At 39.6% G+C, this 26,304-nt stretch overlaps 1 protein-coding gene across 1 annotated transcript; it reads right to left on the bottom strand.

The window, feature by feature from the left end:
• Positions 1 to 18,216: 18,216 nt before the first annotated feature.
• LOC124117335 lies at positions 18,217 to 23,775 on the bottom strand. Its single transcript, XM_046479153.2, has 4 exons — positions 23,574 to 23,775; positions 22,260 to 22,480; positions 21,427 to 21,537; positions 18,217 to 20,449 (listed from the first exon to the last, which is right to left on the bottom strand). The coding sequence occupies exons 1-4, from the start codon at positions 23,590 to 23,592 to the stop codon at positions 20,102 to 20,104; spliced, it is 699 nt and encodes a 232-aa protein (XP_046335109.1). The 5' UTR covers positions 23,593 to 23,775; the 3' UTR covers positions 18,217 to 20,101.
• Between the last annotated feature and the right edge of the window lie 2,529 nt (positions 23,776 to 26,304).

Below are 26,304 nucleotides of genomic sequence, written 5' to 3'. Positions count from 1 at the left end.
GATTATATTTTACGCGGAACGTGATTTTTTCGGAGGACAACTGTGTCAAAAAGGCGATTTTCCGCGTATCCGCGGAGATTTCACATCCCTGAAACTAAAATGTCTTTGCACCCCCACGACTCGCTCGTTTCAGGTTTTGTGCGACATAACGGCGACTGATCTCATGGAAGGACGTAATAAGACAGCAATAACTGATGCACTGAACAATTCCCTCTCCTCGACTTTCCTTGACTTCTCGTGAAGATCCGGGGTAGAACAGGTCTTGCCGTAAAATGCAACTGTGCTTGTCGTAAGAGGAGACTAACGGGATCGGGTGGTCAGGCTCGCTGACTTGGTTGATGCATGTCATCGATCCCAAATGCTACTTAGGGTTATGGAAAGGGTTTTATTACGTTTTTATTGATAAATTGTACTTAAGATGTTGTAGACCCTTGGAGATAGGGTTAGAATTGATCTTCAGCAACCCATGCTTGTTGTAAGAGGCGACTGACGGAGTCGGGTGGTCAGACTCGCTGGTTGATGTATGTCATCGATCTCAATTGTCGTGGATCGATGCTCATGATATCAATCACTGGATTGTCTGGTCCAGACTCGATTATTTACAGACTGCCGTCATATAGCTGGGATATTGCTGAGTGCGGCGTTAAACAACAAACAAACAAACAAACTTACGTATGTATATTTACACACGTTTGCACATTCATACACACACGTATAGAGGTGCGCGTGAACGGGGTATTACATAAGACATCCATCACACTTTAGGCTTTCCTCCCACATTAGAATGGCACGCCGTGATATGACAGAAATACTGTTCAAAGGGGGTAAAGACCGCCTCCCTGGTCTAGTGGTAGAGCGTCCGCCCGGAGATCGAGTCATACCAAAATACGTTAAAATATGGTACTTGTTGTTACCCTGTCTGGCGCTCGGCATTTAGGGGCTAAAACAAGGACTGGTCGGCTCGGAGTCAGTATACTGTGTCTGAGTGGGATATTCATGTTAATTGCGGCATGGTATCTCAGTGAGCTAGCACTATAAATCGGCATCAGTCCGGACTAGTACAAGCAGCCACACAAACACACACACGTACATGCACGTCGCTATATAATTGCAATAATATTGGACGCGACGTTAAACCCCATTTCACCTCACCTCAAAGGGGGTTAAATCCAACTCACGCGAGGCAGATACTTTATTTATCTTAGTTCGTCCCTTGGGCACACCAGAAAATTATGACTCACTCTCTCAGGTTAGATATTTCCACTTTTTGAAACGACAGATTTCTTATTCCTTGAGATCCGGTTTGATACTGTGCCAAGCGAAACTGCACACCCATCTGCCTGTGTCCTCCATATTAAGATGTTCTAGCACCGCACGGGACAATACAGGCACATAGAAGTCAATAATGTGTAGATGCAGACACGACCGTAGATGGCAAACCGCCACTGTGTCATCACATCACGAATGGATCCGTGATCACATATTACAACATACTGTGACGGAATTCAACCATTACGTAACACTGGGTGGTTCGACTTATGAATAGAGTATTGCTCGATTGTGATCTCACATTCTGTATCCTAGTATTCCATATATGGTCTTGTTACTCATCTCTTATTTTGGTGTGTTTGTTGTTTAACGCCGTATTCAGCAATATTCCAGCTATATGACGATGGTCTGTAAATAATCAAGTCTGGACCAGACAATCCAGTGATTGACATCACGAGCATCGATCTACGCAATTGGGATGACATGCATCAACCAAGATAAATGTCAGCGAGCCTGACCACCCGATCACTCTTACGACAAGCATTGTCTCCTCTTATGGCAAGCATGGATTGCTGAAGACCTTTTCTGACGCAGATCTGGATCTTCACGGGTCTACCTATCTCTAAACATGAGAATATGGTTGAAACGCGAATGAAAGTTTGCTTTCGGACCAGCCATTCAATGATTTATTCTAATTTTTATTATATATTTATATAATTATTTTAATTTTTTTGAATTTGACATAATTTTCCACTTTTATTTACTTTTGGTAATTTTTCATATTTTTTTAGGGAGTGTGATATATGTGTTTTGACAGGTATTTTTCTTCCATCAACACTTCCAGACGATACTTAATGTGATTTTCTCTAAAAGGAGAAGGAAAACAATTGAAATTTTGTTTGAAAATTCACTACACATTATTTTTACAACATTCTTTTTTCAACTGGTTTCTGAAAAAAAAATTGATCAAAGAAATCCTATCGTCGTGATGTCATTTGCTTGTGACGTCATAATTGCTCTAAATGCGGCCACATAGATTGTGTCACAGTAATATATTTCGTCGAAAATAATTCTTTGTCACTCATAATGATGAATTCGTTATATATGTCACATAAAGGTGCACATGCATGTTTACCTTGGGCTCGTGGTGTATACAATGGCACACCCAACTATGAAAATCCGGATTAGAATAGGCCTCCAGCAACCCATGCTTGTCGTAAGAGGCGACTAGCGGGATCGGGTGGTCATGCTCGCTGACTTGGTTGATACATGTTGTCATGTCCCAGTTGCATGGATCGATTCTCATGATATTAATCACTTCATTGTCTGATCCAAACTCGATTATTTACAGACCGCCTGTTACGACATAAATTGTAATACTGCGGGAATTTTTTTCTAAAAAACGCAGGAAAATTGATTTCAAAACAGCTTAGTCGCACATTGTCAACTTCATGTATGTTTTTGTTTATATATAGAAGCAAATGAATAATATTTTATTACAATTTACCGCAGTTTAAGTTTTGACAATTTGCCGCCGTTTTCATTTCAATTTACAGCAGTTCTTATTACAATTTACCGCAGTGGTTATTACAATTTACCGCAGTTTGAGTTATTACAATTTACCGCAGGTTTTATTATAATTTACCGCAGTGGTTATTACAATTGACCGCGGTTTGAGTTATTACATTTTACCGCAGGTTTTATTATAATTTACCGCAGTGGTTATTACATTTTACCGCAGTTTTTATAACAATTCAGCGCAGTATTACATTTTAGCGCAGTGTTATTACATTTTACCGCGTTATTGTAATTTGCGTCGTAGCACTGCCGTCATACATATTGCTGAGTGCAGTGTTAAACAACCAACAAGCCCATGCTGCCTGTAAAATCCCTTATAACTCACAATAATGGCATAAGCAATACGACCTGTTACTTTAATTGTTCAAACAGAGATTAAAGACATGTACCAACAAGAGTACTAGTGGTAAAACGGTATCAGTGTCTTAAAATCCTTAATTTCCTATTCAGATTTCAAGCTTTAAATCACGCCCCGGAGATATCTGATATCACTAAAAGCATTAAACTAACACGGGGCATTGACCAAATTTAGTTATATTGACAGTAGCGGGTGACCTCGCCCAGGTGAACACTACCCAGCTGACTCGTTCATTTATATTAATTAAGGATTTAAGTTGACGTTCATCGGCTGATGAAGACAGTGCCTCATCTAAGCAAATTCCATGATGCGCGAACGCTTCTTGGTAAATTCGCGAATGGAATGGAATTTGCTCACGTGAGGCACTGTCTTCATCAGCTGATGAACGTCAACAAATACAACCTCAATCCTTAAATAATTGTCATGATAAATTTTGCATATCTGAGCTGCCAGATTTTTATCAACTCCTTAAACAGAAAATACTACATGCATTTCTGTAACCAAGTAACAGAAGACGAATATCTTAATAATTTGCTCGGAATTATAGGAATGAAAGATTTACCCCAGTACTTCGTTTTTCAGTCCTCATGAAAAGTTTCTGACCTCATATAGACTGGGGGCACGGGTGGCCCAGTCGTCTAAGGCACCGCAATTCGCTGTGCAGAGTTGCGTCCCTTGAGCAAGCTAGCTATAGAAACCTATGATTGTGGGTTCGAATCCCGGTTCGCCCCGATTATGTTGCTAGGTTTGTCAGCACCATGCCCGTGCTCGTGGGTTTCACCGAAGTGGTTAACGTCTGAGACCTGCATCAGATCGGGCTTTCCTCCCACATTAAGCTGACACGCCGCGATATAACTGGAATACTGTTAAAAGCGGCGTTAAACCCAACTCACTCACCCACTCATATAGACTGATGATGACAATCTCATATATGAGATATATCTTTTAATACACAATTTATATTTCACAAGAGAACGTTTCGTTTGTGGGTTTATATTATGGTGGGGCGGTCGGGTAGCCTAGTGGTTAGAGCGTTCGCTCGTCGCGCCGAAGACCCGGGTTCGATTCCCGACATGGTTACAATGTGTGAAGCCCATTTCTGGTGTCCCCCGCCGTGATATTGCTGGAATATTGCTAAAAGCGGCGTAAAACCATACTCACTCACTCAGAGTGTATTAGACAACAATGTCGATAAGGATTCTACCAGACTCCTGGTGTCCCCCGCCGTTATATCATTGTACCATTGCTTAAAGCGGCGTAAACCCACTCACTCACTCACAGCAATTTAGTTTGCCTCGTCTGAAAAGTTAATTGAGTTTGGCTTAACTAAGTGTAACTATGTAATAATCAGAATCAAGACAGACATTCAGACATGAGAGATTTATCATCAACATGTATAATAGGAATCTAACAAATTCATAAAATAATAAATAAACAAATAAATAAATAAATAACAAAAAAATAAAAATAAATCGGTATGTACACGTGTCACGTTTGAACAAATAAATATTGTATAAAGACATACATGTACATCGATACGTTAACAGATCAATTTGTAGCACAAATACATAAAAGACAAAATAGCACCATGATTCGAGGAAATACAATCACAGGGAATGGAACATTTCTTTTGTTATAGTTGAGCACCGTTAATATGAACATAGGCAGTGAGGGACGGTTGGAAAGTCAGAGCAATTCATCTTGTGGATGCTGCATCAGCCTCAACAAATCAGTGTATCATATCTCCATTCTATTATTATAAACTGCTTGGCAAAAGAAACTATACACTGGATTTAACTAAATCCTACACACGTTATCAAAACGTTACTATGCTGAAAACAGTCACCGAAACAAAACAAACTTAAGGTTTTGAGATGTTTTGAGATGTTCATTTACTGAAAACAGTCGCCGAAACACAGCAAACTTAAGGTTTTGAGATGTTTTGAGATGTTCATTTACGGAAAACAGTCGCCGAAACACTGCCAACTTAAGATTTTGAGATGTTTTGAGATGTTCATTTACTGAAAACAGTCGCCGAAACACTGCCAACTTAAGATTTTGAGATGTTTTGAGATGTTCATTTACTGAAAACAGTCGCCGAAACACAACAAACTTAAGGTTTTGAGATGTTTTGAGATGTTCATTTACTGAAAACAGTCGCCGAAACACAGCAAACTTAAGGTTTTGAGAAGTTTTGAGATGTTCATTTACTGAAAACAGTCGCCGAAACACAGCAAACTTAAGGTTTTGAGAAGTTTTGAGATGTTCATTTACTGAAAACAGTCGCCGAAACACAGCAAACTTAAGGTTTTGAGAAGTTTTGAGATGTTCATTTACTGAAAACAGTCGCCGAAACACTGCAAACTTAAGGTTTTGAGATGTTTTGAGATGTTCATTGACATGATGCTGGCGAAGACGCCGTTATTCGCTGTGCAGAGGCGCGTCCCTCCGGCAGGCCTGAAACCTGAATCTTGGGTTCTGGAATATTGTTCAAAGCGGCGTTAAACCCAATTCATTTACTCTGCACGAGTTCTCGGCTCGAACTTTTTATGCGGTCTAAAATACCACCAGAACGTCTTGCAGCAAAAAAGGCGCCCCTCCCATGTCTGTGTTCACGGGGAGTATCATTTCCAGATAAAATAGATTTATAACAATCTTCTGATTCGATTAGGACCGCCTCCGTGGTCTAATGGCAGAGCGTCCGCCCGGAGAGCGGAAGGTCCGATCCCCAGCAGCGTCATACAAAAAGATGTTAAAAGATGGTACTTGTTGTTACCCCGTCTGGCGCTCGGCATTAAGGGGCTAAAACAAGGACTGGTCGTCTCGGAGTCAGTATACTGTGTCTGAGCGGGGTATTCATGTTAAACTGCGGCATGGTATCTTAGTGTGCTAGCAGTATAAATCGGCATCAGTCCGGACTAGTACAAGCAGCCACAAGCAAAACATACACATGCATGCACGTCGCTATATAAGTACAATAATCTTGGACGCGACGTTAAACCCCATTTCACCTCACCTCACCTCTGATTCGATAAGTTTGTAGATCTATATGGAACTCACGTTCTAACTGTTTGAAGATTTCAAGCTCTTGAAAGTTAGTGATAAGAGAAATAGCTGTGGTGAAGTCACTTTTGAACGAAGATATGGTTGCGACTTGTTCCAAGGTATAAATCGTTATAGAAAGGAGATACGATAATCGAGGACATGTTCCTTCCTATGGAAACTAAGAAGAAACATAATCACTGTTTTGGCAACATTAATGTTTGTCCATCAACTGATTCTTCCACGGGCACTGGTGGCCCGGTTGTCTAGGAGTTGTGTCCCTTTGTGCGCCAGACAACTATGAATTGGGTCGGAATTCCAGATTCGCTATAATAATGGTTTTAGTTTTGTTAGCAGCACACAGTGCTCAAGTAGTAAACGTCTAAGATTGCCTCGGGCTTTTTTCTTACGTCAAGGTGACACGCCATGATATAACTTTATACTGTTCACAGGGGCGTCAAAACACTCACTGTTTTCTAGTATACGGATCCAGTTCGACGTAACCATCCTTTAGAGTCTTGAGTAACTTGACGCCATCGTTGATAGTTCTGTAATCTCGTATGGCTATGACTGCAAAACTCCTAATCTCACGTTGTTTTACGGGAATCTCGTTTCTGGTCACGTGATGCTCCAGTGTCTGTTCGAGTTTCCACAGGATCATCTTCATGTCACAAAGAACACCGTATATCTTGTTCATAAGGTCGTCAATATGGCTGACAACAGCATCGTGTTTCCTCAATTTGATCGAGTCGTTTTTTGTAAGCTCCAAATATGCAAGAAGGATTGACAGTTTTCTGTAACTATTCTTCACAATATCCCCAATCTGAAAAAAAAGTTCATGACCGTAGTTATACAATGTTAATTATCAAATAGTTGTGAGAAATTTGAGTTTAACGCTGCATTGACACCTCTTAGTGCCAGCGTTATATGTCACAAAATCCCGAAGTTATTCAGTACTTACATATTTATCATTTGATGAATTCTACGACCAAGGGTTACAGTCAGGGTGAAACTTAGATTCAAACCCACGATACTGGCACGTCAAAGGGACGCAACTCTTTATACCTATTTACGGAACCCGTGTTCGAATCCTCACATGGGTACAGTGTGTGTGAATTTTTGGTTTGTTGTTTAACGCCGCACTCAGCAATATTCCAGCCTATATGACGGCGGTCTGTAAATAATCGAGTCTGGACCAGACAATGCAGTCATTGATATCAGGAGCATCGATCCACGCAATTGGGATCGTTGACATGCATCAACCAAGTCAACGAGCCTGACCACCCGATCCCGTTAGTCGCCTCTTACGACAAGCATGGTCACCTTTTACGTATACGGCAAGAATGGGTTGCTGAAGACCTATTCTACCCCGGACAGTGTGTGTGAAAAGCATCTGGTCTACGTCGCCGTGATGTTGCTGGAATACTGCAGCTTTCGGCATCACGCACGCTTATAATTATGAGATTGCGCAATACTCACATTTTCTTTATGGGACATTGATGTATCCACACCGGACAGGGGAAGAATGCTCCTGTGTTCGCACATCCGGGCTAATATTCTGGACTGCAGCCGTTGGTTAAGCTGTATAAAACAATGAAATCCCGCTTTACCATTAAATTGTTAATAATCACAGAATCGAAACAGTGTTATTAGAGATGGCCTTGTGGGTAGAGTATTCCGCTGCCCGGGATTCGATTTCACATTTGTGCAACATGTAAAGCCAGTTTCTATTGTACCCCGAAGTGAATGTGCTGGAACTTTGCTAAAAGCGGCATAAAACCTCACTCACTAACTCGCTGTGACATAGGAGAGGTGGGGGCAGCTCAGTGGGTAAAGCGGGGACTCGTCAAGGCGTGTTTGAAGTCATTTTGGTGTCCCCTGTCGTGATATTGCTGGAATGTTGTTCAGAAAGGGGTAACACCCAACTCACTCACTCACTCACTCACTCACCAACCCACCCACCCACCCACTCACTCACTCACTCACTCACTCACTCACTCACTCACTCACCCACCGACCCACCCACCCACCCACTCACTCACTTACTCACCCGACCCCCCAGCCACCCACCCACTCACTCACTCAACTCACTCACTCACTCACTCACCCAACTCACTCACTCACTCACTCACTCACTCACTGTGTTATATCCGAAGTTGAACGTACATCCATAAGGAACATATTTAATTACGTTGTATGTTTAATTGATGGATTGAAAGTGAAAATAGGAAGAATTCTCTATGACATGTCTTCACAGTCACTGCTGAAACTTGCTTAAACGTATTCTGTTAGGCAAATAACACTGCATGATATTGTTTTCACACATGGCCTTAGAGTATAAATTGTTGTTGATGCAAATCTTCTTGTACCTATTGGTGACAAAATAACATTTAGAAACACTGAAGAGGTGAGGTGAGGTGAAGTGGGGTTTAAAGTCGCGTACAAGATTATTGTACTTATAAAGCGACGTGCCTGCACGTGTATGGCTGCTTGTGCTAGTCCTGACTCTTACCGATTTTATAGTCCTAACCCACTGGCATACCATGCCGCAGTTTAACATGAATACCCCACTTAGACACAGTATACTGACTCCGAGCCGACCAGTCCTTATTTCAATCCTTTAATGCCGAGCGCAAGAAGGGGTAACAACAAGTGCCATCTTTTAACGTCTTTTGGTATGACGCTGCCGGGGATCGAATCCCAGACCTTCCGTTCTCCGGGCGGACGCTCTACCACTAGACCACGGAGGCGGTCGAAAAGATGATTGAACTGATACAAATATGATCATGAGGTTCATTTATTTTAAATCAGAAAGACCGACAGAGTAGTTGTTGTACAACGTTAACCATGGCTGACTGGAGAATGTAGTCAATACTCATTTGACGATTTGAAAGAAAACAATCCCACTTACAACACTTTCTTTCAAGATTTCTGCTGAATCAACAGATTCCGATAAGTCAACAAGAAGCGTGTGCATCATAAAATCCATCGACAGGTCTGAACCTTTCAGCCAGTCGTCACCGACGTCAACACTGTCTGACCTTGACAATGAGAAGCATGGTTCTGACCAAGGGAGGTAACTGGGGTTGGTGGCAGCAGTGTCGATGCATACGAAGGTTGTCAGAAGTCCTTTAAGAAAAATATACCTGCAAATTACGTTTTTACGGTGGAGGTATTTGGCGGCCACCAGGTAAAATATAGAGGCATACAGTGAAAAATGATCTCACCAGTGGCGGGTCTGGGCCACCGTACGTTTGAGACGGTTCGTTCTATATTTTAACATCCGTAACCCATACGAAGTATTTTATACTGATTAAGTGTAATCACCAATAACATTTAGCAATTATATAAAAATCCGACAACGGGTATTTGCTATATTATATACATACTTTGGAACAAAAACCAAAAGATAATGTACATATGTGTAATTTATATTTTTCGAGTTTTGTTTTCTTTGTGTTTACATTGACATTCATTGTCATCAGTGTGTAAAGAATTTAATGTGAGCTTTAATTTTATAATAAACACAAGAAATGTACGTCTTGTCAACAAAACCAAACATCTGCACTTTTTTCTTTTCTTGTAAAGAATATTACAATATGCAGTGAAAGTTAAGATAATATAATACGAATAACCAAATTTCATACACTTACATAAATTACATAAATATAAAAGGTCAAGAGCCATCCGAAGCTTTCATATTAATGAAGTTAATCTTTCATGGCATCACAGATAAAATATAAAAATAAGAAAGAATCGGGTGTCAAAATATCAGTTAAACTTACCAATCAACGCTGTGTAACAAACCATCTTTGTTTACATTTAATGACAGACAATTCGGATTTCAAATGAATATATACTCTCATTAATTATACGTCATCGTATTTGCTATTTCTGTAATCCAGCTTTCCCACATGAAGAGTGTTTTTATATCCGCGTGCTGGGTGGTCTCATTCCGACCGACCAATTGATGCACGAACTCCTCCATGCGGTGTGAAAAGTGGGAAAAGTCGATACTGTCCACGGTAAAACCACAAGACATGCAACTGACCGCGCCAATGATACACCTCGTCTGGGAATGATGCAAATCACCATAGATGTGTCGTTGGCAAGAAGGATGACGTCAACTTTCCATTTCACAACTTCCCTCCATGTGTAGCTCCAGCCTCCAACTCCAGCCTCCAACTCCAGCCTCCAACTCCAGCCTTTGGTGTTTACATTTCAATTTTAATTTTTACGTTCAACAATTTGAAGGTTTCAAATAGTTTCAAAGGGAGTTTCAAAGTTGTTGGATCAGGGCCTGTGTTAAAGCTTTCAAAAAATTGTATTGCAGACATGTCGAGGACATTTCAAATTTGTGACCAAGAAAAAGTGAAGGTTTTATTCCCCTCATCGGTAAAATGTGTGGAGCCAATTCCATAGCCCCACCGTCACAAATAATACGTTTCACTGGGGGAAAAAAAGATCATGATGACTTTACATTTTGCCTGAGCGGCATATAGGGTGTTTTTAGTTTACTTCCTAAACACTAGAACACAATGAATGTAAATTGTTCGTGTTCATCAATGACTACAATGCGTATATACCAAATGTTTCCGTTCTGCTTGAGAGTGGAGATATATTAAAGCGACAAAACCATTTCTTTAATAATAAGTAATCTCTGCCAAAAGCAGGTTCCACTTTAAGATTCCCACAAAATAATGAATAATAGCAGGTACATACGTTTGTGTGTACATCTATATTCCTGAAATATGCATTTGCAATATTGATATTTTCATTTACAATAATAACAAATGTAATGTTTATTAAATTAGAAAAGTATGTGTGAACGGATGTTCATGTTTATTTATAAATTGCTTAGCAATTGTAATTGATGACGTAGGATTCCTAATCCTAGATGACGTCCTTCCGCAATTGTGAAAGTGAGAACACATCATTACAATTGTAAAATAACACGCATTTCCTAAGCCTGCTGGCACCTTCAGACGATTCATGATTCAAACAGCCACAACACCACAACATCTATGTGAAAATGCACCGGAAGTATAGAGGGTCAAACCGGAAGACGTTGACGTAGCATTTGCATTTGTCGTAGCAAATTATTTCCTTATTGAAACCAAACCAATGTCGCTAAATTTTACACATGGTAAAGAATATTTATCCCTGCAACCCAGGCGACTGGTTGGATCGGGTGGTCAGGCTCGATGCTTTGGGTGATTGCATGTCTTCGGTCTTCAGCCACCCATGCTTGCTGTACATGGCGACTGTGCTTGTCGTAAGAGGTGACTGACGGGATCGGGTGGTCAGGTTCGCTGACTTTGTTGATGCATGTAAACGCACAGGTAGTATGTTGTTCATTGAACCTGACTACATACAAAATTCCGGTATATAAATTGGATATATGTTATTGGAAAATGTTGGTGGCCTGATATTCGACAAACTGTGCGTCAAAACGAAGCCATTGTCGATTAGCAATGTCTTAAACAGCATTGTTTTTACACTTGTTAAAAAATGTCAAGGAGGAAAACAGTAAGGCAAAATGGACGTGCAAGTTATGGCATTCGTAACTCGTGGTAGTGGCTATAAAAAGGCAAGCATAAGCCAATAATTTGTCATTCAATTGCAAACATTTTTCATGTTCGAAAATGCCGAGACTCAGCGCTGCCGATCGGAACATCGCCATAGGACGTATCCAAAGAGGGGAATCGCAGTCTTCTGTTGCACGCCGTTTCAACGTCAACCACAGCACCATTTGCCGCCTTTGTGACCGATACACACAGTTCAATTCCACTGAAGACCGTCCGAGAACCGGTCGACCAAGAGTTACCACCCGTGCACAGGATCGCTGCATTCGACTGTTCCACCTACGTCATCGCAAAGCCACAGCTATGGAGACTGCAGGACGCATCCCTGGTTTAAGGAGGATATCGGACCAGACTGTCAGGAACCATCCTCGCGAGGCTGGAATCCGACCCAAAAGACCAGTTATCGTCCCTATTTTGCAACAGATCCACCGACACCGACGCTTGCGTTAGTGCCTTTCCTTACAGCCTTGGAATTTGAGTAACTGGAGGCGAGTGTGGTTTAGCGATGAATCACGATTTCTTCTTCACCGGCGAGATGGAAGACAACGTGTTATCGTCGTCGAAATGAGAGTTTTGCCCCACAGTGTGTACGTGAATTCGACAATTTCAGTGCCGGTAGTGTCATGGTGTGGGGGCCATATCCTACACCACGAGATCTGACTTGGTTGTGGTTCAGGGAAATTTGACAGCAAATCGCGACATAATCAAATTCTTCAACCTCACCTTCTTCCAATCATTGACCGCCAGGGGGAGCTGTTTTAACAGGACAACGCTCCACCGCACACAGCTCGTTTCACGGTAGACTACCTTCATAATGCCAACATCAATGCCTTGCCCTGGCAGTCGGGATATCCAGATCTCAACCCAATCGAACACCTCTGTGATGAAGTCGATCGACGTGTACGTCAACGTCAGAACACGCTGCAGACACTCCCACAACTGGCCAACGCGTTACAAGCAGAATGGCGCAGAATTCCGCTGGACAGAATTCGTACACTTATCCAGTCAGTGCCGAGGAGATGCAGAGCTGTGATTGCTGCCCTGGGCGGTCACACGAGATACTGAGTTCAGCGCAACCTTGTGGCCTTATGTGACATGACAATGAACAGTTTTCAATGCCTTTGTACAACAACAACATGTGACTATCGAGTCTAAATTTTCATATTTGAATCTATGATATTAAATTAAATATATCGAATTTATTAGGTACAATAAATTTAGTAAATATTTACCAGTGCGTTTCTTTTTTTTGGGAGAGTATATATATATATCCACCGCGCTCTAAATAAGGACGTCCGGAAACAATACATTTACCAACTCATATATATTAATATGTATATACACATCTATATATACATACTCAGATATAAATAGCTGTAGTGCTTGAAAATACTTGTCATGTTGTCGTGACGCATCACAACATCCGAGGTGGTGCGTTACTTATCAATGAGTCGGTTGTTGACAGTATTTACTCATCCAGATGTTATGCGGTACAATCATATATGTCCTATGTTTGGTTTGACGCCGCTTTTCGAAATATTCCAGCTTATTTCATGACAACACTGCTCGGGGCAACACACAAATAGGGTAGACTCATTGTATTCATGTTGGGAATCGAACCGGACCAAATGACATGATAAAAAGCAAACCTATTGATTTTCAGAGATAAGATGTCTTAGATACCCATCAGCAGTCGTGTATTGTGCGATCTGTTTTAATTTTTAAAAGTTAAAAATCAAAATATATTTTAGAAAATAAAAAAAACCATGTAGATCTAGAAGTGTGCTTTGAGTGCTACCTAAGCACCAGAACAATCCATTTGTTGGAAATAATATCGTTAACGTATATTTTCAATTGAAAACCAAACATATAAAATTCATTTGCCCCTCAGTTTATCGAAACAATTAAATTGTCCTGAAACTTCTTGAAAAATAGAAGTATGCTTCAGACTGTTGGAAATAGAAATTGACCGAAAAAATTACATTGCTGCAAGGTGTTTTCTTTCTTTTTTAAATTCAGGCTTTTAGTTTAAAGAAGAAAATGTTTTCGTAGCTGTAGCCGAAATACTAGTATTTCTATTCTAGATACAAAATCCCAAAACTCGAAATCTAATTAAATTCACATTACTCAATTTGTAGGTTACTTTATTATGTCTTTAGGCTAGGAATATATATCCAAGACTTACCTACATGTACAAGGATTGGGATTCCAAGAGTGAGTGAGTATGTTTTTACGCCTCTTTTAGCAATATCCAGTAATTATATCACGGCGGGGGCACCAGAAATGGGCTTCATACATTGTACCCACGTTGGGAATCGAACCTGTGTCTTCGGCGTGACGAGCGAACACTTTAACCACTTTGCTACCTGTCACGGAGCTGTGCTCCAATGATCAGGGGTGTCATAAAATAAGCAAAAGTGATAAAGAAAACGTAGTTATAGGTTCACATGTTACTTTAATAACTTCTGATTATACTAACAGCTGACAGTTAAAAATAAATCCAATCTGCGCTCACGCGGATCACAAATCATTTTTTTCAGCGAAAACATACAACCAAGTTTTAGCTAAATAACTATACAGCTATAAAAAGGGAGGTAGCTAAAACGACACTCTGACAAGACATGGACCGGACCCGGTGTTTCGACTGCCAATTGAGTCGGCTGCGACCAATTAACACCTGAGTCAATTAACTCCACACTCTTATGAGTGAATGACCTCGGCTCAGTAAACAAAGGGAAAAAACACACCAAGAGCCTATACCTAAAATCAGTCACCAAATAGTTAGTTAATCAAGGGAAGGTTGGTTATCCACGGATTGCTAGAAAAAATGAGTGTAATGCTGTATTCGAATCACCTGTTACTAAGAGCTTAGAAATCACGGGGAAGTTGGTTATCCACGGATTACTAGCAAAACTAAGAATTACAAACCCTGGTAACTACGTCTAGTTCAGTACAGCCAGACTAAGTCAGAATATAGATCGACAAAGTCCCGAACCCACTCACTGACGAAACCAAAAGTTACCATAAATACATGAGGAATATCTGAATGTAGATATATATTCCCCAAATGTTTGCCAATCATAAATACAAAAAAACACATTTTGAATGCAAGAATATGCCAGCGATCATATGAGAAACAACACACATCCAGCCATTACATGTAATTTCTTTGATAGTCATTTAGAAGTTGGAGTACTAAGTAAGGATAAGAATTTATGGCTGAACAACTTCTTTATTACAATTAAAAGCGGCGTTTCGCTGTAGGTTCTAACACCGTTATCATCACTTACTTGATAACGGTGTTAGAACCTACACCGAAACGTCGCTCTCAATTGTAATAAAGAAGTTGTTCATCCATAAATTCTTATCCTCATAAATATTTCATCTGGACTGCAAGAGGTGCATCTGCACTAACGGATATGTAGATGAAGGTATTGAAGAGATGAGAAGTGAAAGACAGATCATCATTTAGCATTATGGCTTAATTTTGGGTTTACTTTGGTCTTTTTATACACTTATATTCCCAGAAAGTCCCTAAAAGAAAGAAAAAAGAAAAACAGTAAATAGGACGCCTTCATCTTAGGTTCCGAACTGACGCGGAGTTGCAAAGAAGGTGAAATTGTGACCCAAAAGCGGCATTCCACGAGTTACCTCCCTTCGAGGAAATTCGGGTTTCCTGGTCTGACAGCTTCGAAATGAACAAAAGTAACACTGTAGAAGAGGCTGTGGTGCCTGTATTTAACTAGGTGAGGTAAAATGGAGCTTAACGTCGCGTCCAAGATTATTGCACTTATATAGCGACGTGCATGTACGTGTGTGTTGTGCGCGCTCGCTTGTACTAGTCCGGACTGATGCCGAGCTATAGTGTCCGCCCACTGAGATACCATGCCGCAGTTTAACATGAATACCCCACTCAGACACAGTATACTGACTCTGAGCAGATCAGTCCTTGTTTTAGCTCCTTAATGCCGAGCGCCAGGCAGGGTAACAACAAGTACCATCTTTTAACGTCTTTTGGTATGACGCGGCCGGGATCGAACCCCGGACCTTCCGCTCTCCGACCGGACGCTCTACCACTAGACCACAGAGGCGGTCCCTAAATTTAATTAGATGTAATCGTAATCATATACATCAAACTATGAATCCTCTGAAAAAAAGACGTGTTGGTATTTTTGTGTGTGTTTTGTATCTGGTGTATACAACAGCATGAAAGAGCAATGAATGGTAGAGACGGACCAATTAGATCTTACAAGATAAGATTTAAAGCCTACAGTGTGAATGATGTACGTCAAATTGTAATATACTACCGTTGCTTTATTTACCTGTTCTATTGGCGCCTTGTAAAAAAAGTGTATTACAGTAAATAAGTTTCGCCGAGTGATAGCTTAGTTCCGTTGCAATTCCCATACATTATACATACATTATACATACATTTTACATACATTATACATAGAAACAGGTCGATATGTAAAAAAAAGAAGGATGTGTTAAATATGTATTTCTGGATATATGGAAAATGAGTATCACTTTTGCTTGTTTGTCGGAGGCTTAACAATTTTATGTGTTACCTTTATCTTCCTAAGAAATACTATGCACACCCCATGTTACAGAAATAAGCATTCTAATAATGACCACATTAAATGTTCTGTTTTGCTTCTTGATACAATTAAAAGGTGAGCAATGGGCACTTGACTCCTTGTTCTATTGACCCCTTTCCCGTCATTATTTTCACTGATCGATAGACAAGTTTGTAAGAAAATGTATTTTTAGATTCTATACACAATCCTAAGGCCCTTGTCACATAATTTAACGTGTTTAGAGGCCTAAACATGTCATGAACATAAACATGTTCAGATTTGAAAGATAATGCTGAACACATTTACGACTTAAACATGTTTAGACGTCTAAAGGCGTTAAACTATGGGACATGGAATGTTGTTATGCTACCCTACTTAAATTTATCATAAGTCTACCACAGAAAACAATATAATTATCATTACTAAATTACTTATTACTTTACAAAGATTTTGAGCTTGGCGAAATTTAAAAAAAAAAAAAAAATGTTTTAATGAAGATAATTATAACCCTGTCAAACCCTTATACAATCACGAGGAAATATAGACTGTAAAAACAACAAGTGAAACCTACGTGTTAAATAAAATTTATCATGTGACAGCAATTAACTATTTTTTAGAAAGAGTGAGTGAGTGAGTGAGTGAGTGAGGTTTTACGCAGCTTTTAGCAATATTCCAGGAATATCACAGCGGGGGACACCAGAAATGGGCTTCACACACTGTACCCATGTCGGGAATCGAACCCGGGTCTTCGGCGTGACGAGCGAACGCTTTAACCACTAGGCTACCCGACCGCCCCTTTTTTAGAAAGACAATGCGGTGTTTCGAGGTCCGAAGTATTATATGTGTTCATGCGATTAATTCCCTCGCTGCATCCTTAAACCAATCGGGGGCACGGGTGGTCCAGTCGTCCAAAGCGCCGCGATTCGCTGTGCAGAGTTGCGTCCCTTGGGCACGCCAGAAACCTATGATTGTGGGTTCGAATCCCGGTTCGCCCCGATTATGTTTCTAGGTTTGTCAGCATCATACCCTTGCTCAAACCCAACTCACTCAATCACTCACTTAAACCAATCAGAGATCTCGTATCACTAAGTAATGGCTATTTAATCCAATGTTACTTGAAAGCATGGCTCTCATTGGTCACCAAACTCTCGATGAAAATGCTTCGTGTGACAGGTTCTATATTTTGTACATGTAAATAATTCGTGCCAAAAATTACAAAAGTCGCAATGTAGGGGAGGACAAGCGTAGTTTTAGGCTCAAATCGTAACGTTTTCATCTCCGTAAATTGATATCGTAATGTTTTGTAATTGTTCGACGTATTTTGTCCTAATTTCTATCATTACTTTGTGGGTCATGAAAGGTCAACTCACATACTACACGTGGGTGTAGGCTTATCACGTGACCAGACTTTTCTCTTGTTTGTTAACAAATATGGTACACTTATTCTGAAATAAGAGACCCGTGAAGATCTGGGGTAGAATAGGTCTTCAGTAACCCATACTTGCTGTAAAAGGCGACTTTGCTTGTGGTATGAGGCGACTAACGGGATCAGGTGGTCAGGCTCGCTGACTTGGTTGATGCATGCCATCGATACCAGTTGCGTGGATTGAGTGCGGCGTTAAACAACAAACAAATCACATACTACACAATGTATATATCAAAAGTAAAATAGTCTAACATCGGATATTGCTCATAATATTAATCATTTGATTGTCTGGACATGCCGCTGTAATTTAGATACAGATGTACGCCGTTAAAATAAACAAACACGGGTTGAAAACAAAATGAATATATCTGCGTCGTGATATGTTTATTTTGCAGGTAAAAATAAAATACATATATCGTGTAATATATAGATATGGATGTCAACAGACTATATAATGTTAAACTTAATAAGAGGAATAAAAAGTAGTCCTCTCAAGACATCAGTGATATTTGTAACTGTGTCAATGACGTCACCAATAAATATCAACAATGCAAAAAGCACACGGCAATGTTTAGCTGTAACAACAACGTCATGATGGCAAAACGTCTTCATGATAGGACTGTATATAAGTAAAAAATCGACATGATCTCAACATATCACAGTACATATTGATGGAATTCTGGAATCATTGTCAGGACAGCACTATTTGTAATAATAACATATTATGGACATAAATGGAAGATGTTATTAACACAAACTGTCAGCACCTTTTAACGAATCATCCGCATACACGTACATCAACATGATACTTAAGTTAATGTGTTGCAAACTTGGACGTCCATATAGTTCATACCCCAATAATTGCGTAGATCGATGCTAATGATATCAATCACTGGATTGTCTGGTCCAGACCCGATTACTTACAGACCGCGGTCATATAGCTGGAATATTGCTGAGTGCGGCGTTAAACAAAAAAACAACAAAAAAAACATGCCCCAATGAGCTCATACAAAGTGAAAGTCAATTCTTAAGTTACAAAATAGTTGTTGAAACAAAATAATGTGCACATACATCAAAAACAACAAATATCAGTGAAGAAAGAGAATGGAGAACACATGCACTCCAGCAAAAGAATAAAAACGAATAATCATCACATGGTAATAATCGAAATAATCACGCTTAAAACATCCATATCAATAAATATTCTTTCAAACCGTCAAAACATTTTCAGTTAAGTTTCCTTAAATTAACACACCGATGGAAGACCGTATAACGATACTGAATTGTATAAAATATAATATTGAAAAAAACATAACCTGGTCGTTGGTGGCTGAATGCCTTTGCTTTATCACAAACAGACACAAGCATCATAAAATATATTAAAAAAAGAAACTATACTAAATTTAAATTTCTAACATGACGGATGTTTTCACAGTGTTTTCAAACATTTACAGGTATTTCAAGTTTTAGCAGGAGAGGACAGCCAAACACTGATTTTTTCGGATCGGATCCGGATCCGAATTTGATCATTATTTTAGTGGGATCACAAACAGATCTCAAGGCCAAACTATATTTGGTTAGGGACCTAATTACTGAACAAATTAAACACTATGTCAAAACTTAAAAAAATTTAAACAAACTTCTCTCATATATTTCTGCATTGTTTTTGTTTTCAAGAACATGTCTTAATACACGTACCCAAGACAATGTATCATATCAGTATTTCAGTCACTGCCTAATATTTGGAAATTATCATCAAAATGCTTGAAACACAAGTACGGGTTTTATATTTTCACACAATTTTCGAATATTAAGTTCAGCGGGTCTGTTTACCAAATAAATGTATGGCCTGAGAACAAATGTAACTTGTCATAACTGGTCTGGTTTGAACAAAACGCGTGTTCGTTTATTAAAATTTGAGTGACATGCTCAAAATCAACACGGGTTCACCAAGGTCGTCCATGGTTTTGAAATCGAACGAAAGTTCTTTTGTGTTATATTTGCATTTTCGTCATCAGCATATAAGACATTTATCATTGTGAGGTATCACGTGTTTCCAACAACCATATCAATACATACACTCAAATCAGGACTTATAAACAAATAACAAACAAATAAACACATTCTGCCTCAAAAATCATAAAAATACAGCAACACAGAAACATACCACACGCATGTTATCGATGAAAGTAAACACATCTGTTCCGTAAAATATTAATAAATAATATAAAAAATAAATATGTCATCATTGAAAATAAACTCATGCTTACTGATAACCGTTTTTCATGATCGCGTAACTTTCTTTTACTCTTGTCAACAGATGTACGACGTCTTTGGTAATGATGTAATCTCGTTGGCTTCTGACACTATCGGACGTGATCTCGCGAAGAGCATTCGGCATTACCTCTCGTGTGACGTAACCTCCGATGCTTTGATTGTGGTTGCTAAGGACGCTCTCCATACTACAAAGCATGGCCAGTATTTTCTCCATGACAGGTTCGAGGGTCGCTTTGAGTGTGCTGTTGAAATCGCTGCTATCGTCAGCAAGAACAGCCTCCAAAAACACGTAAGCGATGGAGAGGTTCTCGTAATCCTTCTTCAGAACAGCGGTTGTCTGCAATATGAAATATATAATTACGTTTAAGTATATTGTGGGTCTGCAAAATATGTAATAAATGTTATCTTATTTAAGGGCGCAAAGAACAATGTATTTGGAAGACAGAATGTTTTTTTAAGAACCTCAGAGAGGGACTATTAGAATCAGTAAAACATCAGAAATACAAACAAAACAATACAATATAATCAAACACAACACAATAATTATATAAAGGACAGGGCAGGAGGCCCACAGGAAGGAATTTTATAGTGTGGGGGTGGTGGAGGTGGGGAGTTGGGGGTTAGAGGGAAGAATTATATTTGTATAATAAACGCAAAGCAAAACTCACATGGGCCTCAATGTGAAAATACAATACACCACACTGTATCGATAGTAAGTGAGTGAGTATGGTTTTACGCCGCTTTTAGCAATATTCAAGCAATATCGCAGAAAAAGGCTTCACACATTGTACCCATGTGGGGAATCGAACCCGGATCTTCAGCGTGATGAGCGAACGCTTTAACCACTAGGCTACTCCACCGCCCCGTATCTGTAGTAAGAAGCTAGCTAGTCGTAAGAGTGGACTAACGGAACCGGGTGGTCAGGCTCGCTAACTTGGTTGATGCATGTAATCGTATCCCAAAGATCGATGCTCATGATGTCAATCACTTGGTTGTCCGGTTCATACTCGATTATTTACATACCAACGTCATATAGCTGGAGTATTGCTGAGTGTGGCGTTAAACAACAAATTAAGCAAATATGAAAGGTTGCGTCTCATCCTTATTTTGTGTCCCATGTTGTTTAACTTCGCCTTCATGTATTACGTTAGAGCTGGGTGTGTTTGGGGGCGTTCGATATGTACAAATACGACCACGACAGTTCGAACATTTAAACAATCCGGATTAACGAACAAGAGACTTTGGGTGAACATGTTTGCACGATATTTTTTGCAAGTTGGATTTCCCGTTCAGTTTAACAATTTGTTGACTTACTGAGTTTTTATCCGTCCAAAATATGACGTCATCCGGAGCAGGAAAGTTGACGTGGGTTGACCCCTCGAGAATCAGGGCAAGGGTCACGCTGGAATCCAGTCGATGGATAGTCTGAGGAGAGAGAAAAGGAAAGGAATAAATTCAATGTTTCAATGTTTACCACGTTACTGTTTAAAGCTGTTTTCGACACATTGCCACTGGTGGACGCAGGAAGATAAACCTTAAGATGACGGTTGACCCCGATGAATATGCATGAGTGGCATAGTCCATTACATTCCAGGGTTGATGGGAACAGATTACAACAAACGGTACATGTTAGATTTACGTGTAATTTACGAGCTCCAATATCACAGCAACCAGCGAGGCGATTAATACGGTTGGATATTCTGGCGGAAAATTATGATATTTTCAGCGATTCTCTTGCGCGAGCGACTGGCAGATTCATGCACAGAAGCTGCGCGAGGTGTCACGTGGCCACATGTAGCTCGTGAACTCCGTGTGTATTTCAACCAACTCGCATTCTTCAGTGAGCTCTGCCACACACGTGTTACGCCTACGACTTGTAATGACGGCATGGTGGGTAGTTTAGGGAACGAGGTTGAACGGGCGACTAACGGGATCGGGTGGTCAGGCTCGCTGACTTGGATGATGCATGTCATCGATCCCAATTGCGTAGATCAGTGCTCATGATGTCAAACACCGGATTGTCTGGTCCAGACTCTATTATTTACAGACCGCACACATATAGCTGGAATATTGCGGCGTTAAAAAACAAACAAACAAACAAACAAAACAACTTAAACACATGAAGATGTATACACAGATATACATACTGCAGTTTCCCGGAGTGAGATAGCGCCTTGGTGGGCTCCTCTGGTCTGAATGTACAGTTCAGCCGTTAGGTCGCTGTTTGACGGTCCACTCGTAGGGGTATCGAAAAAATCTCCCCATGAAATAACAGGAGCTGGGGGTCCGCAGGGCGATGACCAAGGTCCAGACACGGGGTTCCCCAGGATGTTCTCGATGAGGGGGGCAAAGACGAGTACGCAGATTCCTAAAAAAAATATAAAATGTTGATATCAGTCAAAACGTCACAATAGGTCCACATCAACCTATGCTTGTCGTACGAGCCGATTAAATGGATCGTGGGGCCGGACTCGATAGTCGGGTAGCCTAGTGGTTAAAGCGTTCGCTCGTCACGCTGAAGACCCGGGTTCAATTCCCGACATGGGTACAATGTGTGAAGCATATTTTTGGTGTCCCCCGCCGTGATATTGCTGGAATATTGCTAAAAGTGGCGTAAAACCATACTCACTCACTCACTCACTCCATAGTTGCCTGTCCTGGACATAAAATTGAAGTTAATTAATTACAATAGAAAATGAATACCTCTTTAATACTTCTATGTGTATGTGCCGGCATATGACAAATGCGTAATGAATCTAGTCGGTGTGGGTAACGGACCACATTTAACAATGTATCTTCTTATTTCCATTGCAAACAAACAGGTCCTAATATTAACCTGAATCAATTAACGTTTTACTTCATAAAGTAAGCAGCATTGAGAAACAAAGACATTAACCTATGAACAAGCACTTCTTGACGCAGAATCAGGACTGTTCAAGTGAGCTTTAAGACAAAGCCGTGTCGTCTATGAAACAGCTGTTAATAGGATTGCTGCGTGGACTTAAATGCAGTAAGACGATTTGTCGCTCCAGTAAAAATTCGGGTATCAAATGACACATTTGTCAGCCTCCGGCTTGACATAAGAACGTTTACTGTGTATGTCAGATATCGACTTATCTTGGAAATGAAATGCTGTTATAACATGTTGCACAGCGTGCACATCGTGCACGGCGCACTTTTGCCATTAAATACCAAACGGTTCAAAAGTGCATATGGACAGGTGTTAATATTTATGATTTGAAAATGAAAAATAACCTCAATGTGAAACGATGATGGATATGTATGTTTATATTTATGGTAAAAAAATACAATAATACACAAACTGCATGACATTCAGCAGTTTTTATCGTCCGTATATGATTATTGATTTATGTCTACATCAACTAAACAGCTGTCATACAAATCGACATGCTTCACCAGTCAACGCTGATGTTAAGATATATATATAGATATATACATACCGGTCTTCATAATTGACATAGCTTCGAATATCCTTGTTGATGGCGTTAATTAAGTTGTAGCGTTGGCTGTAGTTTTGAGTTTGGAATGATTCCATCTCTGCCATCTTATATACAGCTTCTGTGAAGGAAAATCCGGTCGGAGAACCGAAATATCCGTCAAAATTTCCCACCCGATCCATCATGAGCTTCTGTGTGGTTTCCATCACCATCTTGGCGTTTCAACCCAAAACGAGGCTTTCAGTAACACCATCAGCCAATGGTTTACTTTCTCTGACGTCATTGCCCATATACGTAGTCATGGGCATGATATCGTTGTGGGCATTTCAACAGGTACTGCTCTGGAATTCTCTCTTTGCAAACTGTCGAATATCCGTGATTGGATGCTATATATTTCGTGGGAAGGCAGGATTCTGGTGTTTAATTTACGTGTAGGGAATACATCAATAATTACCTTTTAATGATACGTATTTGCCAATGCGCTACCTACGGCTAATCCTACTTGTAGTAGCAAGTGTCAATACCGGAGGCTTGGATTTTTCGAAATCTGATATTATACGCTCTTTGATCCAGAAGCTCTTAAATGGATGGGATGGGTAATATGCTCAGGTTGGAATTTCGAATTGAAACTTTTCAGAAAATATCAATCTTTTAATATAAACTGCCGGGCTAAAGAAAATATACACCCATGTTTGATGGTGGCTTAATGAAACAAGCAAGTAATGGTTATTCGATTGTGAGGTACAAGTTGATAGGGGATCAACGACTCTGTTTTGGACCATAACTTTGCGGTGTTTCGGTTACTGTTGTCGGGCTAGTAAAGTTTAGATAACGTTTGAAATGTTTTCGTCAAATCCAATTTTCAAGTGTATAATTTCTTTTGCCTGGCAATTTACTTGAGTTCAGATTGTTCCTGTCATGTGATTTTTAATAATGTTCCTTATATGTTCCTAAGGGTAGTTTACACGTTATTGGACTTTTGTGTCATGGGTATTCTTCTTAAAAGAACTATGGCTTTCATAATGTTCCTAATATGTTCCACATGGAATTTACAAGTTTAATCAATTTTCTGTTCACCTGGCAACTTCGAAGATGACAAAAGGAGAGCATTGTCTAATGTGTTAGTTAGTTTATTTTAACACATTTCGCAAAACACATTAATGAAGTCAATGTACGTATTTACATATCAAAGAAAAAGGTATCCCATGTCTTATGAGTCAATCAACCAACCTCAAAATTTCATCAGAGCAACAAGGATTAAATCCCTAAAACTGTAAACAATAAAATAAACGTGTATTATTAGATTGATATACGTCTACGTGTATACTCAACACCGGTAGAAACGCAAAACTCACGTCACGAGAGAGAGAGAGAGAGAGAGAGAGAGAGAGAGAGAGAGAGAGAGAGAGAGAGAGAGAGAGACTTTGATAATATTAATCAGAATAATTATACAGTAAACTAAGGTTATAACGAACTTAAAGGGACTACTAATTTTAGTTCGTTATAACCGTAGTTCGTTATAAGCATATACACAGCATAACTACAGCAAATAGTCGGGACCAAAAAGTAAGTTCGTTATATCCGTCAGTTCGTTATAAGCGTGTTCGTTTTAACCGTAGTCTACTGTATATTGTATTTATAATCAGAATACACTATATAGGCTGGTGTGAACGGTGTCAGGGGTTCACTAATACCATTGCCCGAGACCTGCGCCTGTGTACAGTAATATTAAAGGTCCAGTGGTCCCGGTTTTAAGTCAAATGAAATGTATAAATTTAATTTTGTGAGGATTTAATAAAACAGGTTTTGATTAAAAACATTCATATGAATCATACGTTTGCTTATTATCGTGGTATATGGCAAAGTCTTTGCAAAGTTTATCAAACACAGGTCGAAATAAACAGGCCATGTCACTGCCGGGTGACTTGAGATCAATGTTATTTCAAAATCTTTAAATTTGAGAAGGTAAAGTTAAATTGATGGTAATTATGAATGGCTATTTAATATTCTGTGGCTAAGGTAAGTTCATATACGTCATTCGTAATGGTGAATTAAACTTTATGATCTATAATACAAGATCCGTTCTAGGTCACAGCTTGTGTCAGCTTTGATCAAGATTCTTAATGCAATATATACAATTGACACACAATATGTGTACAGACGATGAACGTTCAGTGGAAAAACAAATACCGTATTCGACGTAATAAGCGCCCTCTCTAATACGCGCCCACGGCGATATTTGCTGATATATTGGCTTGTGAACAATCCCAATTAGCACCCTTCCGATTGATCCATGTACACAAGACTATTTTATTCGTGTATAATACGCACTCGTGTGTTTTATGCACCCTTAATTACGGGCAATTTAATTTTGAAAAATATATCTGTTGTGTATAATACGCACATACGTTTCTTTTGTATCATTTCTGGCTGTCAGCATAAACCACGAAATTTACGATCTTTCAACCCTTTCACCAAAGTTATATTCTAATTAGAGCCCCCTATTTCTTATTTTGAAAGCGCCCTGGGCGCTTATTACGTCGAATACGGTACGTGTAGCTAGAAGGCATTATGCAAAATTGAACGTACGTAAAGAATGCACAATTTTGAAATTATAGTTATATAGTTTGGTTCATAGTTGAACCAAAGTGAAATAATTAGTTATTAATCCTTTTATTCGCATGCGTAATTATTTCATTTATTCATTTGTTCGTATATGTGCTTATTTATTTAC

The sequence above is a fragment of the Haliotis rufescens genome, unplaced genomic scaffold (genome assembly GCF_023055435.1).
Source record: "Haliotis rufescens isolate VD_foot unplaced genomic scaffold, xgHalRufe1.0.p SCAF_12, whole genome shotgun sequence".
NCBI lineage: Eukaryota > Metazoa > Mollusca > Gastropoda > Lepetellida > Haliotidae > Haliotis > Haliotis rufescens.
This window is presented reverse-complemented; position numbering and strand designations above follow the sequence as displayed.